This window comes from Mus caroli, chromosome 4 (genome assembly GCF_900094665.2).
Source record: "Mus caroli chromosome 4, CAROLI_EIJ_v1.1, whole genome shotgun sequence".
Classification (NCBI taxonomy): Eukaryota; Metazoa; Chordata; class Mammalia; order Rodentia; family Muridae; genus Mus; species Mus caroli.
In genome coordinates this window covers 139,497,113-139,520,240 of record NC_034573.1, presented here as the reverse complement: position 1 = coordinate 139,520,240, position 23,128 = coordinate 139,497,113, and the positions used below count along the sequence as shown (strand labels likewise).

Here is a 23,128-nt window from a genome sequence, read left to right as displayed (position 1 = left end):
ATGTGTGCGTGTGCATGTGAGTCAACCTGAGGTTGACTCTGGAAATCTTACTCACTGAGGTAGGCCTCTTGGTGAACCCAGAGCTTGCCCATATAGCTGGTCTAACTAGCCAGCTTGTTCAGGAAGTCCCTGTCTTTGCCTTCTGATCACTAGAATTACAAGTGGGCCACTGGGGTCACTCGCTGTTCAGGAATGTGGTAGGGATCTGAACTCTGGGCTCCATGCTTGCAGAGCAAGCATGTCATGCATTGAGTTATCTTGGCTTCCCGGAAGCTCTGTTGAGTTCTATCTCTGAGGATAACAGTCAGGGAAGACAGAATTAAGAAAGCAAAACCCTAGAGGACAGACTTGACCACAACAACCAGCCACAAACTACAGCTCGCCTTTATGTCAATGAAGGCCAGGGCCTTGTCACGTCAAGTCAATCCCTAGGGAATTGCGATTTCTGTTTAGAATTTCTGTCCATTAGGACAGAAATTGTAGAAACTGCTCTTCTGTCCCGTGGCTCAGCTAACTGATCACCATGAAGGGGCCTCCCAAACCCAGCCTGGGTAATTTTAGTGGGAGCCTCATGCAGTGGGCCTGGGGAACTGGAGGCACTAGGATCCCCACAAATGCAGCATACAGGGGTGTGATCTGCCCCCCTCTACAGGGTTGATGGGGCAGGAAGGGAAGTCCCAGGAGGCAATGGGGAAGCTCGATGCAGGCAAGCAGCTGAAATGGTGTCTGGGGTCGAAATGCAATCTGCTCATCTCATGCGACATGTGGAATGGATCAACGTCTCGTCTTTAAAGGAAACGCTATAGTGAATGGGGAATGCAGGTGGGGGTGGGGTGATCCATCAACCTGCAGAGGCCATCGTCGCAGGCTCAGTCTCATTGCCACTCTCCACTCCTGAATACTCTGGAAAGGCAAGACAGACGGCACAAAGGACCAAGAGGTTAGGGCCTTCACACTGGACCTCCAAAGTCAAGTGCTTTCAAGGAGCAGCCGAACATGGGCCCCAGAGACCAAAGTCCCCCTTGACCGCTGGGACACGGTTCACCTGCCTACAAGCTTGCACTTGGTGACGTTTCCCCAGAGGTGATCCCCCAATGCTTCATTTGGGGTTTCTCTTTTATACAGGCACTTCTTCTCCTTGCGGAAACACAAATCGGTTTAAAGTGTGATAAAGACGCAGGCACACCGAATTCGTTATCTGTTCAGCTGACATGACAGTGCATTCCTGGAGGTCTGGTTGAGAGAGGCGCTGGAGCAGACGTAAATAAACTTTCAGCTCCTGGACAGTGTCTTCTTTCCTCCAGACAGGAAGCAGAATGCACAGACAAAATGGGAGGGGCTCATACCAGGTCCAGATGTGGCACATGAAACACGTGAGTCTGTACTTTCTGGGTTTTAAGTACCAGAGGAAGGATGATGTTAAGAGGGACACTGGCTGACTGCCTACGGACCTCACGGCAGGCCTGGGCACTCACAGAGCACAGTCTCTACAGCTGCAGATCAGGGTAGAGAATCCAAAGCTTCCCTGGTGGTTAGACACCCATGGCTGAGCACAGAACCCACTCCTTCTGTACTGTGTTTTGGGGAAGTGCCTCCCCTTGTCACACTGGCCATTATGCTGTGCTTGTTACTCCATGCAACCAGTGTGGAGATGCCTTGGGATGAGGCCAGACCTGTGAAGTGTATACCTCCATGTCCACCCACCAGGATCTACAATTAGGGGTGAAGCAGCTGCCAATGGCCCATCCTCCCCACTGTGAAGTATCAGGGAGAGGGGTTCCACATTCACTGAAAGGCAAAGGGCAGCTTTTCCCATGTGAACTGAATTTTAAACAGCGTGTGTTGATAAGGGCTAGAGAGATGGGCCAGTGGGTTAGAGCATGGGCTATTCTTTCAGAGGATCGGGGTTCAGTTCCCTGCACCCACATGGTGGCGCACAACCATTTGTAACTCTGGTTCCAGGGGATCTGATATTCTCTTCTGGCTTCCACAGGCACAAGGCACACACATGGTGCCCAGACATACATACACTCGGAAATACTGTAACACATGGAGTTTTAAAAATGAGAAAAAAAAAATTGTGTGGGTTTGGTGTGGAAATCGCTGTCAGGCTGAGACAGCTGAGGTCACAGAGGAAGGATAAGAAGTACCTGGTGTTTGGCAGTGACCCCGAAGCCAAAGGTGGCAGGACAGCCCAGGGTGGCCCACTTCACCAACATGATGGAACTGCTTCCTTCAGGTATATGCGTGTGTGCGTGCGTGTGTGTGTGTGTGTGTGTGTGTGTGTGTGTGNACATCTACCTCCAGGCTTTCCTGCTCTGCATTCAGCTCCTCCCCTTCCACCGTGACCTCACAGGTGTCCAGGTCATGCACAATTTCCTCTGACACATTCTTGCACTGAAAAAAAAAAAAAAAAAAAAGAGAGAGACCAGAAATAGCAGAGGCTGCAGGCGACATACTCCACCCCCTGCGCCACCCCACCCCCGCCACATCTCAAATCCACAGTCAAGTGTAAGGACCAAGCATGGGAGAGTCACCTTCAAGACTTGGGGGCTAAGAGTGTAATCAGTGGTAGAGTATATGATTAGCATATTGAAGGCCCAGGTCCAGGCCCGGCTCAGTCAATAAATATCACTTAGTAAGTTCCCGGTAAGAATGGAGGGATACTTCCTTTGGGCTGGCCCACAAGCTAAATCTTAAAACCCAACACCAGGTACAGCCACGTTCCAGAAACAGACTCAAGTGTTAAAACATTAAAACCTCCAAAACCAGCCAAGCAGTGGTGGCGCACGCCTTTAATCCCAGCACTTGGGAGGCAGAGGCAGGTGGATCTCGAAGTTTGAGGCCTGCCTGGTCTACAGAGTGAGTTCCAGGACAGCCAGGGCTATACAGAGAAACCCTGTCATGAAAAACCAAACCAAACAAACAAAAAACCCCCTCCAAAACCTGACAGAAAAAGGGCCCAAGAGGAGGTTGCCAGTCAAGACAGAAGAGGCAGGCCCCGGGGGCAGCTGTTACCTGTGGGGTCCTCAGACCCATCTGCCTCGGGCTCCACCTCTCTGGTGATGGTGCTGATGATTCTCAGCTCAGGGAAGAGGGAAATACCCTCTGCACTCTCAAACTCAGAAGCTGCTCGGGCAAAGTGGTGGACGCCACTCAGGCTGATCTTAGGCTCTTCCGGCTGCAAAACCATCACGTAGCCCTCCACCGGGGGCACCTCGATGCAAGCCGCCTCGTTAAAACATCTGTCAGAGAGGCAGGAAGAGGAGGGAGAGGCCGTGAGAGCAGTGAGGCGGCCACCACTCACAGGCTTGTGTGAGACTCACTGGGGACAGCGGGTGGCTACTCCAGGAATGCTGTGGTCAGTACATATCCCAGTCCTCATTCGGCTTCCCAAGATCAAGTGATGACCCACCTTCCCTAGCAGGGGAGGCCAGACAGGCTAAAGACCTAAAGGCACACACACTTCCCGCCCAGGGGTAGGTGACAGAGATGGATGCTCTGCGACCTACTTGACAGTGCTGGTGATTTTGAGCCTGCGGATGCCCGGTGTAGGGAACTGCCTTGAGTTAAGGTAGGAAATGTGCTGCATAGCCTTATCCAGCTCTCCAACGTTGTCTCCCTCCAAGGTCAAGACCGCCTGGCTGGAGCTTGCTTGGATCTGAAATCAACATACCAGAGAGAGGAGAGGGGAACAAGGTCCCAACTGAGAGTGGCCAAAACTGAGAGGCAGTGGAGTCATCTGAGTCTTGGAGAAGCTGTTTCGTCCCCAAGAACAAGGCGTTCACATAGGGTAAAGTCCAGGACCCCGTCTCTGCCCTACGCTGCTGGCCCCACTCTCAGAGGGCGAGGCTACGAGTAAGGTGAGGGGAGCTCTCACCTGCACGCCGCTGTTGGCATCTTCAGGGACCTGCAGGTCCAGCCCCTCCTTGCAGGTGTACAGACAGTCAATCACCTTCTTATCCGCCAGTTTCCCAGAACGGACTGTGAGGCCAGCCAGGTTACCTCGGAAAAACTGTGTCATGTGCAGGTCGCCACCTGAGGGAGGGGAGGAAGTGAGAGGTTCGTTGGGCTTGCGACCCACAGGCTCCTGGTTATGTCTCATGGCCGTGTTACCAGTGGTGGTGGCGTGATGGATGGACATGCAAGTTAGTTCAGAACAAACCCTGTTGTTAGCCTTGTAGTCTACATGGAAGCGCAATGAAAAATTAAATTGTTTATGATCATGCACATGGCCTGAAGAAGAGAGGAGCGGGGGAGGGGCCCCTCACCCACACCCTGAATGCTCAGAGGCCCCTCCAAGGTCCTTATACACCTGGCTATTCCTTGACGACAGCGGCCAAGGCAGTGCCATCACCGAGGTGCAGAGACACTGCCTCCCTCCTCACTACCTGCTTGCTCAACAACTGCCACCTATTGGCCAAGCACACTGTGGGACGCTCCTCCTGGCTCTGAGGACTTAGGAGCCTGGCTCAATACACAGCAGGAACTCTGGATGCTTAGATTCCCCACATAAAACCCTCTGGGGCCTTCTACATGTCTACGTGTACAGTACTCACAAGTGTATGTGTGTTCACACATTTGTGCATGTATGTAGGCATGTGTGCAATGCATACATGTACAGTATGTATGTTCATATATGTTCGGGTACATGTGTGCGTGTGCATGTGAGTCAACCTGAGGTTGACTCTGGAAATCTTACTCACTGAGGTAGGCCTCTTGGTGAACCCAGAGCTTGCCCATATAGCTGGTCTAACTAGCCAGCTTGTTCAGGAAGTCCCTGTCTTTGCCTTCTGATCACTAGAATTACAAGTGGGCCACTGGGGTCACTCGCTGTTCAGGAATGTGGTAGGGATCTGAACTCTGGGCTCCATGCTTGCAGAGCAAGCATGTCATGCATTGAGTTATCTTGGCTTCCCGGAAGCTCTGTTGAGTTCTATCTCTGAGGATAACAGTCAGGGAAGACAGAATTAAGAAAGCAAAACCCTAGAGGACAGACTTGACCACAACAACCAGCCACAAACTACAGCTCGCCTTTATGTCAATGAAGGCCAGGGCCTTGTCACGTCAAGTCAATCCCTAGGGAATTGCGATTTCTGTTTAGAATTTCTGTCCATTAGGACAGAAATTGTAGAAACTGCTCTTCTGTCCCGTGGCTCAGCTAACTGATCACCATGAAGGGGCCTCCCAAACCCAGCCTGGGTAATTTTAGTGGGAGCCTCATGCAGTGGGCCTGGGGAACTGGAGGCACTAGGATCCCCACAAATGCAGCATACAGGGGTGTGATCTGCCCCCCTCTACAGGGTTGATGGGGCAGGAAGGGAAGTCCCAGGAGGCAATGGGGAAGCTCGATGCAGGCAAGCAGCTGAAATGGTGTCTGGGGTCGAAATGCAATCTGCTCATCTCATGCGACATGTGGAATGGATCAACGTCTCGTCTTTAAAGGAAACGCTATAGTGAATGGGGAATGCAGGTGGGGGTGGGGTGATCCATCAACCTGCAGAGGCCATCGTCGCAGGCTCAGTCTCATTGCCACTCTCCACTCCTGAATACTCTGGAAAGGCAAGACAGACGGCACAAAGGACCAAGAGGTTAGGGCCTTCACACTGGACCTCCAAAGTCAAGTGCTTTCAAGGAGCAGCCGAACATGGGCCCCAGAGACCAAAGTCCCCCTTGACCGCTGGGACACGGTTCACCTGCCTACAAGCTTGCACTTGGTGACGTTTCCCCAGAGGTGATCCCCCAATGCTTCATTTGGGGTTTCTCTTTTATACAGGCACTTCTTCTCCTTGCGGAAACACAAATCGGTTTAAAGTGTGATAAAGACGCAGGCACACCGAATTCGTTATCTGTTCAGCTGACATGACAGTGCATTCCTGGAGGTCTGGTTGAGAGAGGCGCTGGAGCAGACGTAAATAAACTTTCAGCTCCTGGACAGTGTCTTCTTTCCTCCAGACAGGAAGCAGAATGCACAGACAAAATGGGAGGGGCTCATACCAGGTCCAGATGTGGCACATGAAACACGTGAGTCTGTACTTTCTGGGTTTTAAGTACCAGAGGAAGGATGATGTTAAGAGGGACACTGGCTGACTGCCTACGGACCTCACGGCAGGCCTGGGCACTCACAGAGCACAGTCTCTACAGCTGCAGATCAGGGTAGAGAATCCAAAGCTTCCCTGGTGGTTAGACACCCATGGCTGAGCACAGAACCCACTCCTTCTGTACTGTGTTTTGGGGAAGTGCCTCCCCTTGTCACACTGGCCATTATGCTGTGCTTGTTACTCCATGCAACCAGTGTGGAGATGCCTTGGGATGAGGCCAGACCTGTGAAGTGTATACCTCCATGTCCACCCACCAGGATCTACAATTAGGGGTGAAGCAGCTGCCAATGGCCCATCCTCCCCACTGTGAAGTATCAGGGAGAGGGGTTCCACATTCACTGAAAGGCAAAGGGCAGCTTTTCCCATGTGAACTGAATTTTAAACAGCGTGTGTTGATAAGGGCTAGAGAGATGGGCCAGTGGGTTAGAGCATGGGCTATTCTTTCAGAGGATCGGGGTTCAGTTCCCTGCACCCACATGGTGGCGCACAACCATTTGTAACTCTGGTTCCAGGGGATCTGATATTCTCTTCTGGCTTCCACAGGCACAAGGCACACACATGGTGCCCAGACATACATACACTCGGAAATACTGTAACACATGGAGTTTTAAAAATGAGAAAAAAAAAATTGTGTGGGTTTGGTGTGGAAATCGCTGTCAGGCTGAGACAGCTGAGGTCACAGAGGAAGGATAAGAAGTACCTGGTGTTTGGCAGTGACCCCGAAGCCAAAGGTGGCAGGACAGCCCAGGGTGGCCCACTTCACCAACATGATGGAACTGCTTCCTTCAGGTATATGCGTGTGTGCGTGCGTGTGTGTGTGTGTGTGTGTGTGTGTGTGTGTGGTTTTGTTTTTAGTTTTTGTTTTTCCTTACAACACATTTGAATATAAACCTAAAAGACATCTTATCTCCTTACAGGGAGTTGCACACACCGACAATGAACCTGAATCAGTCCACTCAGTGTGCTCTCTTACTCCTTTGTATCTGAAAGAATTTCCTGAAAAACTGTGAAATTCAAATTCTCCTAAAATAAACGGATTTGTCTTGGGAATTAGATTCATTCATAGTTTTCTAACTAAAGTCAAGGCACCGTCTTCCTATGGGGGAAAAAATCGTATCTAAAGTCTCTTCACCCAGCACACACAGTGATGGTGCCTGGATTTGGGTAGGAGGCTGTCGGGCACACGGGTCACAGTGGGCACGTGACCCTCCGAGGCCAGAGCATGACTCTATGAACTTGAACAAGAACAGTTAGTGCTTACTTCTAATAACTTATTTCCTTTGGCTATAAAGATAGACTATAAACCAGAGCAGTGTGGGTAGTCACTGTGACCCTGTCACCAGGAGAATCATGGGTGTTTTTGTATCACTGCACAGTAGAGCAGGGATCAGCAAACTGTCCCCCCAAGTCCTTCACTAGTTTCAAATTACACTGTCTTCTGGTCCTGCCATTAAACCTTTTTCTCTCCTCTTAATGGGGCATCATGGGTATCACAGAGTCCATCCTTCTGTATGCTGGCCACTATCTCATCTTAGTCGGCTACCTAAGATCCCACAAGTAACCAATGTATTGTTTAAGGGGTTCAGAGGTTTCACCAAACCAGGAAGGCTTCACCTCTCAGGGAATGATCAAAGCCTCCTCTGGTGAGTCACAGCATTTAGGTTCAAATCGCAGCTCTGTGCTGATCACCTGGATAATCTTGGGCTTGCTCCTTCCCTGGGTCTCAGCTAGTTCCGCTATATGAGAGGACTATAAAGCTTCCCTGAGATAACACGTAAGAGGAAAACGGCAGACAGCCTGCCACGGGGCAAACACAGGTGTCAAGGGTTTGCTCTGGCCTCAGGGGTTTCATTCCTCCAGCAGAGCTTTCCAGAGTCCTCTCCAAATGTCCCCTCACTTGCAGGTTCCTAGCAAGCTCTTGACAGCTTGCTAAAGGGCTAAATATCACAGAAGAGGCCTGCCAGCCAGAGACATCTACATCTTTTATATTTCTGTATCTATGGTTCACTCTTTCCTCCAGCTTTGCAGACACCAATAATTAATAAACAGGTTAATATGCTGGTTTCCTAACCATACTTTCCGTGTGTGCGTGTGTGTACGTGTGTGTGCGTGTGCGTGCGTGTGAGTGCGTGCGTATGCGTTCATGTGTGCATGTGTGTGTGCGTGCATGTGTGCGTGTGCATGTGCGTGTGAATGTATGTGCGTGTTCGTGCGTGTGTGCGTGTGCGTGCATGTGTGCGTGTGCGTGTGTGTGCATGCGCATGCATGTGTGCGTGTGTGTTCTCAGGTTCAGGAATGGTGATGTGTCTGTTGTACAAACACACCTTTAGTAAACAACGATCGATGACATGACTAGTGTCCCCTAAAAGGCTACGCACAGATAAAGGAGTCGTGGGTAAAAAGGCTCTGACACAGTGAGGACACGGTAAGGAGCTGTTATTTAATCCCCAAGGTCGTTCGTTACCTTGCCAGCAAGCTCCGACCACAAGCTGAGTCTCTATTTTGGTTGGATGAAGCGGGTAGTCCTCTGTCACAGAGAAGGGCTCATGAGGGATGCCGTCCACGTAGAGAGTCACACTTGGGACTTCCACATTGAGGACAAAGTGGTGCCAGTCCTCATCACAGACCTAGCCAAGGCAATGGAAGCATGACATGTCAACCAGCTGCTTAGCCAAAGACACAACCCCAGCTGCAGCAGGACAGGACCCGGAAGACGAGTCACGCGTAGGAATGACTTCCTAAAAAGAAAAGGATTTTAAAAGTCTGTGGAGAAAGTATCTCACAAACACATCCCACTGGACAGAAGGCTGACTTCCTCATCTCTCCGGCATTAACCAACCAGCGGCAGCAGCAGCACAGGCCAGGGACTCGGCCAGGGGCTGTGCAGTTCTCCAGAAGTTTCCCCAACGGCAGGTTAGACAGTTATCTCCTAAAAACTGAGGTAGCCCTGGCTGGCTTGGGACTGGACTGGGAGTCAGCGGTCCGTCAGCTTTACCTCCCAAATACTAGTCCTTTATTTTCCAACCAAAATAGCAGTATCACCAGTCAAGTTGTATGACAGAGCACATACATGTTCTCTGCTGAACTCCTCATCCAAACAGGAACATACAGGCTGAGGCCAGCTGGTGAGTACCCACGCATAAGGCCTGGGGATCAAATCCCCAGGACCACACATAACCACACCATGGTGCCTGGCTGTAATCTCTCGGCAGCTGGAAAGTTGAGTTTGAGGCCAACCTGAACTATGTGAATCGCCTTGAGAAAGGAGAGGAGAGGAGAGGAGGGGAGGGGAGGGAAGGGGAAAGGCAAAGCAAATGGCAGCACCTCTGTGAGTTCAAGGCCAGCCTGGTCTACACAGCAAGTTCAGCCAGGTCTACATAACCAGGGCTACAGAGACCCTGCCTCGGAAAAAAAAAAAAAAAGACCAAATAAACAAATAAGAACATGTAACTCAGACCGCATGCCAAAGTAAACTGAATTCCTTTACAGTAGTTAACAGGCATTATGAATAGATCAACCTAATGGCAATGTCTGACTCCTTCTGGAATCCTTATTTAAACAAACTGTAAAGATGCTCTGGTTCAATAAGATACATCTTTAAAACAGCTTGATTTTGAAGACTTACTGGATAATTGATTATCCTAAGAATTACTGTTACCTTTTCCTCTGTTTCCCTTTTTGGGGGTGGGAATGAGGGTGCTCATACTGGACCCAGGGTCTCAGCTCTGCCCAGCATGTGCAGTCACTAAGCCACGCCTCCAGCCTCCTTAATGAATGTGAGGGCTATGTTACAACTTAGAGACACAATGTCTATATCAAATGCAGCACTCTGTTCCGAATTTCTTGGGAGTTACAGAGTCATTTGGGGATGGGTAATATAAATTATTAACAGAGCACAGGTATAGTCACTGAACAAAGCTGACAAGGGCTGCTCACTGCAGAGGCCGGGTGGAGGCCCAGGAGCGGCCTTTACCCTCACCTGTCTTCCTTATAAATCTGAAGTTTTAACAAATGTGAAACCACGGGGCCTTACACGAGTCACCTCAGTAGGCACAGCCTGCAGCATTCACTTCTGCTGCACAGAATTTTTTCCATGGCACACTTTCCTTAGCTTCTTGGAAAAATACAGTAAAAGCTTTGGAGAAAGGATTATTTACATAAATAAAAACCACAACAGAAAGACTGGCATGCCACAGGCTCCGTTCCCCTCTCATGGATACCTTGGTTTCTGGATCTCACAACTGTTTCACAGAAGTTTGTTACATTTTAGCAAGCCCAGGCCCACCTAACCTAACGACCTGGCCTTCCTTTCCCACTGACTCCATTAACCAAGGAACTCAGCTAAGCCAGAGCTTCCCCCTTCACAAGCTGTGTGAGTCTCCGTTTGCAGCATGCGCTGACTTCATTTCCCTAACAGAGATATTTCAACAGCCTTCCTCCTCCCTTATCACAGGGATGATGGGAAATCAGACCCCCAAAGACATCACCGAGAGGGGTGCTCTGTGGTCTCACCAGACAGACAACATCTCGAGCTAGCAGTTTGTATGGCCTCTGAAAGGCACCAAGATGGCTGCCACTTGAATGTTTAAGGCAGCCTTGGTGCCTCTGAAGGGCTGAGTCAGTCTAGCACTCCCTGGTACAGTCTGGGAGGCCAAGCCTTAGACAACGGTGACTAAGGTGACCAGGAGGTAATCCAGTCAACCATAACAGCACTTTCACTTTAAAACACAGATTTTCTTTCTTTCTTTTTTTTTTTTTTCTTTTGGTTTTTCGAGACAGGGTTTCTCTATGTGGCCCTGGCTGTCCTGGAACTCACTTTGTAGACCAGGCTGGCCTCGAACTCAGAAATCTGCCTGCCTCTGCCTCCCGAGCGCTGGAATTAAAGGTGTGCGCCACTACTGCCCGGCACATATTCTTTTTTAATTTTGAAAGTGTGTATGTGTGCCCATGGACCACAACACGTGTACATGTCAGAGGACAACTTGTAAGAGGTAGCTCTTTCCTTCCATCGTGGGCATGAGCTCTAGGGACCAAACTCAGATTGTCAGGCCTGGGCATGGTGGCGCTCGCCTTTAATCCCAGCACTTGGGAGGCAGAGGCAGGCGGATTTCTGAGTTCGAGGCTAGCCTGGTCTACAAAGTGAGTTCCAGGACATCCAGGGCTATACCGAGAAACCCTGTCTTGAAAAACAACAACAACAACAACAAAAACCAAAACAGATTGTCAGGCCTGGTGATAAGTCCCTTTACTTGGGGAGCCATCTCTTAGGCCCCAAAAGAACATACTATTTATGTTAGTATTTTATGTATAAAATGCACACATGGGAAAGGAGCTTAAAGAGTCTGATATGCCATCCTGTGACCGACGGATACACGGACCACAGTGTCCCTCAGGCTGTCACATCCAGAGAGATGAGACCTGGCCAGGTTCAGTTACTCACTTGGTTCAGCTTCCAGTGGAACTCCGCGGGCCTGTATTTCTTCTCCTCAGATGGGTCCTGACGGAGGAGGAAAACTAGCCTGCACCCGTGGACGTAGAGCGAATAATGGTGTCGGTTCATATCTGCAAAGACAGACAGTGTCTGTGGGTAAACTGCCAACTTCAGGCCCAAGGGGAGAGTAAGGACTGGCTCCTTAATGGATTTAAAGATTTGATCTGTGCAAATGAACCCTCCAGGCGGGCCAAGACAGGGATTAGAAACGGATACACAGGCGCTTTACTGAGTAATCTACTGAGTAAAACTGATAAACCCCCAGGCTAGGTCTTGTCTCTCTTTGAGGACAAAGTGTCCCCAGCAGAGAACGAAGAGCAGCCAGAGGACCCAGTCCCTGTGAGGACACTCTAAAGAACACCAGCCAGTCCAGGGACGACACAACAAACCTGTTTTATCTGAACTGCAGAGAATTGTCTCCTTCTTCCGGCCAAACGGCCCATGCCGCATCCACACGGAGATTGTAAAGGGTTCTTTAGGGTCAAGGGTCACAACGCCGTCTGGAATCCTCACCGCCTGCGTGCCGTTGAACTCAAAGACCTGGTCACTGTCATGGCCGTTGTCGGTGGGGAGGCCCACAGTCCAGTTGAAGGAGCTACTGGGGGACGGGAGCAGCTCTGAGGTGCCGGCAGCAGCCCCTGAAACCACAGGGACAGGACTGTGAGTTCCATGGAAAACAGGGAGCTTGGGAGCGGTTCAGGGCCTCACTAAGGGGTTGGGATGCTTGTGGATTTGGTTTTGCTTTTCCTGAAAAGTAAGGCATTTTTCTTGTCTTAATGGAAATGTAATTAATAGTGCACAGATAGTGACCTCAGTTCTTGAGAGGCAGAGGCAGGGCTGCTACGTTCAAAGCCTGCCTGGGCTACAAGTAAGTTTTAGGCTACAGAGTGAGTGAGACAAAATATCAACACCAACTCACTCACTCTCTCTCTCTCTCTCTCTCTCTCTCTCTCTCATATGCACACTAATGCACACATTCACACAGGCACATTCTCACACATGGACACTCTCTCTCATATGCACACCCACAGACACTCTCACACACTCTCACACAAACACAAACTGTGGATTTTCTGTTTTAAGGAGAAGAATGAAGAAAATAAAACATAGCCAGGCATGGTACACAGGCCTTGGGAGGCAGAGACAAAAGACAGACATATCTCTGTGCATTCAGATTGCCTGGATTACAGAGTGAGATTCCGGCTAGCCAAAGCGATGCAGTGAGACCCTATCTCAAAACAAACAACAACAAAATTACTTTAGATGTTCCCGCCCAAATATACACTTTTGTGTGTAAACACTTCTATCCCTTTTTGTGAATATATAAAAGAGTGGTGTGTGCATGTGTGTCCATGTTTGCATGTACGTGGGCATGCATGTGTATGGGTATGCACATATATGGACAGCCTTTAAAAGGCTGTGGGAAGGAACCATGAGAACATGAGTTCAAAAAAAAAATATATATATAATTTCCCAAGAGCTCAGGCCTAACCTCGCTCTTCCTAGGCGTGGTAGGGCCAGACTAGCAGCCTCAGAGCCGGATACCATCTAGCTGGTTTACTGTCTGTGCTTGCATCTGTAGGCAGACCTCTGAATTCACTTGCAATGGTTTAAAAAAAAAAAAGTGCTTGCTGTCTCTTTCTAAGAATCAAGGGGCTGGGGTCCTGGAATACTGATTTGTGGGATAATCAGGAGTAAACCTGGAGTAAATGATTGAACTGATATGGGCTTTGGCCAGCGAGAAATAGAGCAAACCCAGGGAAAGAACTGCTTTGAGAGCTAACACAACTGTTTTTAGATTTTTTTTTTCTGGCTTTCTGATATTTTTTGGTCAGAAAACCTGAGAATTACTTTTAGAATTTCTCTTAACAGAATTTCTGCCTTAGCTGGAAAATCCAGGGATTTTTTTCTGGCAGCTTTTCCGACTTTGATTGTAAAACCTATGAGCTATCCAGAGAGCGAGCTGTCTCGTAAAGCAAGCTATGTCTAAGAGAGCTGTCGCTGTCTCAAGCAGAACGCAGGCTGTCAGCTTGTAGCCCACGACTTAACTTAGAGTTATCTCTTTCTCTGTTCCCACACACCCCTTCCTCAGACCCCTCTCCAAGCCGAGGCTGGTCCTTGGCACGCCTCCAGCCTACGATGAGTTTATTAAACTGGAATCCTGCTGTATCTGCAATACATACGTACCTTCTCCTTATTCTTCTATAGCACAGCTTAAAGTGGCTGCATAGCATTTCACTGCACAGATACGATGTAATTTACTTAGTCCTCTCTCTGGGACAGGGACTGAGCATCTATGTGTCTGATGATTCTGACCTAAGGATAAATTTCTAGAACTGGAACTACTGCACCAAAGAACGGGGGAGAGAAGAGAAGGCAATGAGGTGACTCAGCAATGAGGTGACTCAGCACAGGTGACCTAACTCAGCACAGTCCCCAGAACCCGAGTGTTGGAAGGAGAAAACCCACTAACACGAGACATCCTCTGACTTCTGCATGAACAACACAGCACACATGCCCCACACACACATAAAATAAAAAAATCCAATTTTAAAAAGAGCAGAAAGAAGATTTACAACCGTCGGGACATACCGTTAGGGTAAACATTTTGTCCTCCCTTCTCGAGGTGGGATTGAACTCAGAGCCTCATGCATTAGGTAAAGCACGTGCCTTTCAAGCAGTATGCCCTATGTGGCCTAGGCAGAACCAGAACTCATGGCTCAAATGACCCCCTGCCTTTAGAATAGCTAGGTTACAGAGCACATCCCCAGACCTGGTTCCTTGCTCTTATATCACTGGATGACTCTGAATATACGTTACTTTATTTGAAACACAGGCTCTTCAGTGCGGACACATACGTAATTCTGAATTGATTCTGATTGATACTCCCCATGCCCGTCCGGAATGAAAAACCAGACAGCAAGGAAACAAACGCCACTTCAGAACACTGCATCTGTTCTATCCATCAGTTTACTGACCAAGTCACAGGGGCTGGGATCCCAAGGAACTCGCCTCCCTGAGACAGAGGGCTCCAGACAGCAGACCTCCTTACCACAGAGCCGGTGAAGGGACTTCTCAGAGTAGGTATCTCGGTCGCAGCCTTTCCCTATGTGGCTGGTCTCCAGCTCCACCGTGGCCTGCACAGAGGCAACAGGCTCATCACAGGTCTCCAAGTGGATGCTCGGGAAGACAGCCAAAGCACCCGTGCCGGGCTCATACTCAATTCTGCTGCTCCAGCCTGCGTTGGCCCATGGATGGGTGTGAGAGAAAGAAAGGAAGCTTGCAACCACGTTTTCTATGGCGCGTCCGTTTCAGAATGGACGACGTTAAGAGCTAAAGGGACGGCAGCTCACCTTGCCACCCGGGGCTGCAGGTGGGCTTGACACTTATCTTCACTAGGACGTCCTCGGTGGCTCTTTTCTTCCCACAGTCGTAGGCTGTGACCGTGAGCTTATACTGATGCTCTTTGCCATAGTTTAGCTTCTCTGTGTTCTTAATATAACCTGGCAGAAAAGGGAAACAATGATGAGAACCATCTTTACTTGGGCTGTGAGGGAGGGACAGACAGAGCCTGAAGTAAACCGAGCCCCGTGATCACAGCACCCTGCCTTCCTGCCAGAGCCGAAGAACACAGGGAATCCAGGTGTCTTAGTTAGGGTTTTACTGCTGTGAACAGACACTATGACCAAGGCAAGTCTTATAAAAAACAACATTTAATTGGGGCTGGCTTACAGGTTCAGAGGTTTAGTCCATTATCATCAAGGTGGGAGCATGGCAGTATCCAGGCAGGCATGGCACAGGAGGAGCTGAGAGTTCTGTCTTCATCCAAAGGCTGCTAGTGGAAGACTGACTTCCAGGCAACTAGGGTGAGGATCTTATACCCACACCCACAGTGACACACCCATTCCAACCAGGTCACACCTATTCCAACAAGGCCACACCTTCAGATGGTGCCACTCCCTGGTCCAAGGATATACAAACCATCACACCAGGCTTGAGAATGCCAGGACTGTTTGAACCCACACAGCCCATCCCCTGCTTATTCTTGCATTCTTTCTACACTGGTCTTAACTGTGTAGCTCTGGCTGTCCTGGAACTCATATTATACAGGCCAGGCTAGACCTTGGCCTCCCACGTGACAGGATTAAGGACATGTAGCATTCACCCAACTTTTTTTTTTTGGTTTTTTTCGAGGCAGGGTTTCTCTGTGTAGCCCTGGCTGTCCTGGAACTCACTCTGTCGACCAGACTGGCCTCGAACTCAGAAATTCGCCTGCCTCTGCCTCTCAAGTGCTGGGATTAAAGGCATGCGCCACCACTCCTGGCCACCCAACTTTTTAAGAACCCTTTTTTTGCTGTATGGGTGGCTGAGCTCCAGGCCAGCCTGACTGCAGAGTGAGTTACAGGACAGACAGGGCCTTTAATTTAAATGAGTTTGTTTTTATTTCACTTATGTGTGAGTGCCTGCATGCATGTATATACACCACACACATGGCTGGTGCCTTTAGATACCAGAAGAGAGCGTTGGATTCTCCTGAACCTACATTTATAGGTAGCTGTGAGCAGCCTGATATGCGTGCTGAAGACTGAATGCAGGTCCTCTGTCCTGGGTCTGTGGAGCCATCTCTCCCGACCCAACAAAGTCTCACATACGAAAGGCATGGTTCTACCAGAGACTGCAGTGTGCATCAACTTATGACGGAGACACCATGTTATCATCGAGAAGTTATTTCATGAGCTACAAAGAAGCTGAGTCCTTGTGTTTCTCCCATCAGTTACTCAGGAGCCCAGGTTCTGGCAGGGGTAAGAAGATATAAACCCCATCCTAGCTACAATCCCAGCAATTAGCAGGCTGAGGCAGGAGGATAACAGATGTAAGACTACCTTACGCTACACAGGAAGACTCTGGCTCAGTTAAGAGCACACTGCTCTTCCAGCAGACCCATCCCAGCACCCACAGCGCACGGCTCATAACTGCCTGCACCTCCAGCTGCAGGGGATCCAACACCTCTGGGCTCCCAATGTACCTGCATGCCCATGCACAGATCTACACAGAGCCTGGCAGTGGTGGTGCACACCGTTAGTCCTAGTACTAGGGAGGGAGGCAGAGACAGGCCGATCTCTGAGAGTTTGAGGCCAGCCAAGTCTACAGAGTGAGTTCAGGATATCTGGGGATACACAGAGAAACCCTGTCTTAAAAAACTAAATAAGAGCCAGTCGGTGGTGGCGGACGACGCCTTTAATCCCAGCACTCGGGAGGCAGAGGCAGGCGGATTTCTGAGTTCGAGGCCAGCCTGGTCTACAGAGTGAGTTCCAGGACAGCCAGGGCTATACAGAGAAACCCTGTCTCGAAAAAGCCAAAAAAAAAAAAAAAAAAAAAAAGCCAAAGAAAAGAAAAACTAAATAAATAAATGTTCATTTATATAATACACATATTAAAATAAATTTTATTAGTTTGTTATTTAATATACTTAATAACATTACATTATTTTATGTAAAAATAAAATAATTTTAGAAAGAAAGAGAGAGAAAGGAAAGAAGGAAGGAAGGAAGGAAGGAAGGAAGGAAGGAAGGAAGGAAGGAAGGAAGGAAGAATGAACGAACCCTCACCTATAGGATAAGGCAAAAGGAGCGATAGCGTAGCCCGGTACGAGAACATTTGCCTAGCAAGCACAAAGCCCTGCACTGGATACTTAGCATTACCAAAAGTGTGTGTAAAAGGTAGCTACAGGGGCAACACGCCCAGCTGCAGGTGGACGGAACTGAGAAGACTGACATTAAATGAGGACTTTACATGACTTGGGATGGAGACGGAGAGCCCCGAAGAGCCCAGGCTTGAGAGTGGCTTCAGACCAGGGAGTTAAGTCAAACCCGAGTGACTCGAACTAGGTGGACTCCAGGCAGCCTGCAAGCTCCCCTCCCATGCTTGGCCAGCACCGGGAAGTCCGGTTAGCCTCTGATCTCACCGGAGGGGCCAGGCCTCACCAGGCTCCTCTGTCCTTACCGTCTTTGTCCACAGTGAACGGCACGTCTGGGGTGAGAATCTCGTAGCTGCAGATCTGGCTGAACTGCGGGGAGCAGTCTGCGTCCACAGCCTCCACCCTGAGGATGCTGCCGTGCTGCTTGCCCTCCACCACGGCCGCCTTGTACGACTTCTCCTTGAACACGGGGGCGTACTCATTCACGTCGTTCACCTGGATGTGCACGGTCGCTCTGGACAAGAAGGGGGAAGGCTGTTGTGGGGGGTTCTGTCCTGCCTTTTACCCAAAAAGCAACAATTCTTTCCCTGATATTGTTTTGTGAGCTCCCTACAATGAAGCCAGAATATAAACCGAATTGCATTCCGTTTAGTTTGGCACACACGGGAAGTTAAAACCCGGACACTGATTGTTCCGAGCCCTAAGATTAAGGGGGCTGACTCAGAAAACCAGTGTAACTAAAGAGGCAGGATTTTCTTTCAGTGTCGGGGTAAGATGTGAAGGGAGATGAATTCATCAAACAGGGACGCACTTTATCTGGCCATGAAATTAAGATACCTTATTACAGAATCTTATAAACATACAGCCAAAGGAAGAGGGGTGAGAAAATAGAGAAAAAATTTCAGTATATGAGCTAAAATAAATTCTGAGGTAGAGAAGTGGCTCAGTGGATGAAGCGCTTTCCACGAAAGTATAAAGGCAGGAGCATTGAGCCCCAGCACCCACAGATATGGCCATTCATCTGTAATGCCCTGAATGGGACTGCAGGACAAGCTGGCAAGCTGGGCTGGCCAAACCGTGAGGTGAGCGCCACTTGCAGGGAGAGACTGCCCATTTCCACACAGAAAGCTGAGAGCAGCTGAGAAACACACGCACCCCAGGATATCCACACAGTTTGTGAACACACATTACACGCACATGTAAAAACAAAGAAATCCTGCCCTCCTCTGAAGGAGGCTGTCACTACGGGGTGTGATCCAGATTATGCAAGCACAGGCCTATAGCAGAGGTACCCCTTCCCTCCCCGCCACTTCCCAGGTCCATAACTGGGTACCACCAAATCAGTCTCCAAATGATGACACTATGGGCTTCAGGGCTTCTCGCTTACCAGGTATCTATCGTCTTTTGGGAGGACAGATCTGTAGCTGAGAGCCCATGTAATGCACAGGCCCATCCTTAGCACACACTCAAACTCTTCTCAAAGAATAAAACGTCACTGTGTGAGCCGGCCGCACATTACTCTCACCACCGCAACACACCATGCTGTTCACCTGTAAGCGTCCCGACCCACGCTCATCTATGTGGCGTGCCCTTACCATGTCCTGTGACAGACAGTATGTGGCCCACACAGTGTAGACACTGAGGGGACTCAGCGCTCAGCAACATTAAATCTGGCATTGAAGGGCTGGTGAGAAAAGTCTATGATATTAAACCTGTCTTTTCTAGAGCCCTCTCTGTTGGAGTACACCCTCTGCTCGCAGGAGACATGTGAACTCAACGCAGGATGGGGGAGGCCTGCCTGCTTCTTTCACAAGCTAGCTAGCTTACGTGTTTAGGGTTTACAGGAAATAATAAAAACAACAGAACCATTTCCTTAGGGAAAAGGTCAATACAGGACCTCGTGTGTGTGTGTGTGTGTGTGTGTGTGTGTCTGTCTGTCTGTCTGCCGTCTGTCCATTCCTGCCTCCACCCTCCTCCAAGAACAGGCATGAGCCACTGTTCCCAGTGGGACTTTAGTTTCTTTACCAAGAACACTCAGTGGGATAAACCATTCATTCTCTTTTCAAAACCTGTTTCCAGCAGGTTCTTTCCGGAAGCTGGACACAAAAGGGGACATGCAGGCTGGAGCCCGCCCTTTGCGACCGACCCGACTGATTCCCCGCAGAACTCTTCCTGCTCCTTTTCAGAACACAGAGAAGAACCCAGGGGCCAGCTCCTGACTGCTCCTCCCCCATGCACACTCATCTCCTGGGTGGCTCTTTTTGGACGCTGTCCGGCCCACTTACTTGTGAGACTTTTTCACACCGGTGCCATCGGGGCCCTTCCCGCAGTCGTAGGCCTGGATGGTGAATGTGTAGTCTTTCTGTAGTTCACAGTCCAGTTTCTCTTTTGAGCGGATTATTCCCTCACCCGTGGACTTATCCACTACCACGGCATCAAAGGGGACATTCTGCCCGTGAATTTTAAAGCCACAAATCTCACCTGGAGAGTAAACCGAACCGGGTTAGTACATCTGCCCCTCGAACCGTCTGCACATTGCCCTCCACCCCCAAAGAAAATAGGCAACAACAACTTAGCAGCCAGGGGGTTTAGAGGGTCCGTGGACAAAGCGGGGACGCTGTGCTTCAGCACGGGTGAGTTCTGGGGCTTTATTAGAAGCGGTCTGGCTTTCCAAGCAACTGGTTTACTTTGCATCCATTCATGCAGGGATAGATACAAGAGAGAGGACAAAGGCAGGCATTCCACAGGAGCACTTAGGATGGCCGGAAGATAAAAGGAGTCTCCTGAGTGACAGCCAGGGCCAGGCTGGCCAGGCGACCCGAGCGAGCGCTCGCTCGACAGCTCTTTGGGTTTGGGAAAGGATAAAACACAGAGTTAAGCATCGAGAGAAGACGTAGAATCAGCATCATAATTACAGAAATTCTGTCAAGAAAAAAAAAAAGAAGAAGAAGAATAAAAAGTCTTCCTGTGCAATGAGCCTGGCTAAAATTAGGGAATCAAAACAAACCGCTAAGTCAGAGTAGTAGAAATACCAAGTTTTCAGGCATCCATTTCAACGGCTGGCATCACTGTCTGTTACAGGACGGGTGTTAGGTTTCCTTGGCTCTGGGCGTCACACTACGGAAACTAAGAGGGACGCCAGCCTGGGAACTTCACTACTGAGAAACTGTCCTAGTTAGAAAGGTCCAAGGTTCCACGCCTGCCCGTGGGAGAACAGATTTAATGTCTGATGCAAATGTGAAGCTACAAAATGTATTTCATATAAAAATAAGACTGTGCTCTTTCACAAGTCCAATGGATAGGAGAAAAACAGTGCTAAGCAAGAAAGCCCAAGTAAACAAAACCATGTGGTCCTGAACATGTAGTTCAAATGGATGTCTGAGTTCTAGATATTTCTAACCAAGGGTCTGGTTACATACAATTTCCATAAATACACTTTAAAAAAAAAAGAACAAACTAGGAGGATAAATAGGGAGAAACGGCATGGCAGTTGCTTCTGTTTAATGGCTGATTCCCAATTTTATAAACAAGTTAGTGGGTTAATATTCATAAAAGGGGGACAAAGAACCCTTCATCACCTTCTTTGGTGACTGTCACCTCAAAACTCTCTAAAGGGAAAAAAGACAAACCCATGTCAGTAATTCAGGAAAGAAACGACTAGGGAATTACAAGGAAACAGTCAGAGCTGCGACACAAAAGCTGGACAGGTCACTTAACACAGGCTAATCAGACAGCTGCTACACTGTTACGAGAGACTCCCTCGCACCAATTGCTACTTTGACTCCTACTTACCATAAACTATGTAACTTCACAACTGAACTCACTCAGGGATGAGGCATTCAATGCTGTTAAGGTTTCCCTTCCCAACAACCCAATACAGCACCCCCCCACCCCCCCCACCCCTGTCATTAGGACTTTCCCTTCGATGACTATTAATAAGGAAACCTAAGTGTTCTTATTTGCTTGTTTTAGAGATAGGGTCCCACTATGTAGCCCAGAATGGTCCAGGCTAGCCTGGAACTCACAGAAATCCCCTTGCCTCTGCCTTCTGAGTATAGGGATTAAAAGTGTGAGCCACCACGCCTGAACTATGTTTCTATTTTTAAGCTAAGTTCTCTAACTACAACTCTAGAAGCATTCAATTCATCATTAGATTTACTGAAACAAAAATCTAGAGCTAATGGACTTGAGCCTTTGTTCCCACTAACACACTGTGTCTAAAGTACCCGATCAGAGCAGCAGGCAGAAGTGCCTCTTAAGGACAGAAGCCAGGTCACAACAACCATCCAAGACAGCTCTCTGGTGGTGACCACTCTGTTGACTGGCTATCACCTCGTCAGTGCCAACCCAGCAGGCCACCCCATGCCCACCACGGAGAAGATGCCACTCTAGGACTGCAGCATTGCCCAAATTCCCTTCCTTTTGGGTGGCTTTACCATACATCTCCCTAAAGAAGAAATACTGCTTCATTTTGCTCGTCTTTAAGGCTTTAAGGATTAACACGGAACGAAGGTTTTGTGCCTTTCGCCCAACCTCACAATCTAAAGCTCAATTGTCCCACTGATGCCTGAATCAGCGGTTTACTCATTTTTTTGACGGCCTAGCAAGCCTTCAACATTCACTGTTACTAAAACCACTTTCCAGTCTGCCTACAGCGCAGTCTCAGGCCCTTTGCTGCCTATGAACAGTCGGCAGGAAGTGTTTCTGTCCGTGTTTTCTTTTCTTTTTTTAAAAAAAGATTTACTTATGAGACTATGCTGGGGCCTAGCAAACACAGAAGTGGATGCTCACAGTCAGCTATTGGATGGATCACAGGGCCCCAAATGGAGAAGCTAGAGAAAGTACCCAAGGAGCTAAAGGGAACTGCAACCCTATAGGTGGAACAACATTATGAACCAACCAGTACCCCGGAGCTCTTGTCTCTAGCTGCACATGTATCAAAAGATGGCCTAGTTGGCCATCACTGGAAAGAGAGGCCCATTGGACATGTAAACTTTATATGCCCCAGTACAGGGGAATGCCAGGGCCAAAAAGGGGGAGTGGGTTGGTAGGGGAATGGGGGGAGTGGGTATGTGGGACTTTTGGGATAGCATTGGAAATGTAAATGAGGAAAATACCTAATAAAAAATTTAAAAAATATATTTATTGATTTTATGTATATGAGTACACTGTTGCTGTCTTCAGACACACCAGACAAGGACATCATCTCGCTACAGATGGTTGTGAGCCAACATGTGGTTGCTGGGAACTGAATTCAGGACCTCTGGAAGAGCAGTCAGTGCTCTTAACCACTGAGCCATCTCTCCAGCCCCGTAAATGGTTTTTCATAACATGAGAATATGCTACTAAAGTGCAAACATCAGTCTTCATAAGTAATGTTTGGCTGGACCACAAACATGCTCACTGGCTCAGCCCCCAACCGTATTCTCACGATGATGGCTAGGTTCCCTGTCAGTTTATACCACTGCAAGAGACCTTATGGAATGCAGAACCTAAGCATTCCCTGTCGAGATCTTTAAGGAAAAAAATTATCTGAGATAGAAGAGCCAGGTGACGTGTGATTCCAAATAGTATCGTAGGACATGCTAACAAACCGTGTTATAAATATACTCTATCAGCGTTGGTTTTACAACTTTTAATTGGTGTATAGATATGCACATATGAGTAACAGTACCAGGGAAGCTACAGACATCAGATCCCATGGGAGCTGGAGTTATAGGTGGCTGTGTTTGCCCGGCACAGTTTCTGGGAACCGTGTACACTCTTAACCAATAAGCCAACTCTCTAGCACTATAAAATACATTGAATCCTAGTTGCCAAATGTCCCAATTTCTTTTT

At 48.8% G+C, this 23,128-nt stretch overlaps 1 protein-coding gene across 1 annotated transcript in view; it reads right to left on the bottom strand.

The window, feature by feature from the left end:
• Window positions 1-23,128, bottom strand: part of Clstn1 (calsyntenin 1) — a 72,314-nt gene that overhangs the window by 6,315 nt on the left and 42,871 nt on the right. The window contains exons 3-14 of the mRNA XM_029476268.1: window positions 20,869-20,898; window positions 19,576-19,771; window positions 17,596-17,804; window positions 14,946-15,095; window positions 14,645-14,830; window positions 11,982-12,230; window positions 11,542-11,663; window positions 8,566-8,728; window positions 5,498-5,554; window positions 3,881-4,038; window positions 3,513-3,661; window positions 3,019-3,245 (exon numbers count right to left, since the gene is read on the bottom strand). Of these exons, the coding sequence (XP_029332128.1) occupies window positions 3,019-3,245; window positions 3,513-3,661; window positions 3,881-4,038; window positions 5,498-5,554; window positions 8,566-8,728; window positions 11,542-11,663; window positions 11,982-12,230; window positions 14,645-14,830; window positions 14,946-15,095; window positions 17,596-17,804; window positions 19,576-19,771; window positions 20,869-20,898 (1,896 nt within the window). The remainder of the gene's footprint in view (window positions 1-3,018; window positions 3,246-3,512; window positions 3,662-3,880; window positions 4,039-5,497; window positions 5,555-8,565; window positions 8,729-11,541; window positions 11,664-11,981; window positions 12,231-14,644; window positions 14,831-14,945; window positions 15,096-17,595; window positions 17,805-19,575; window positions 19,772-20,868; window positions 20,899-23,128) is intronic.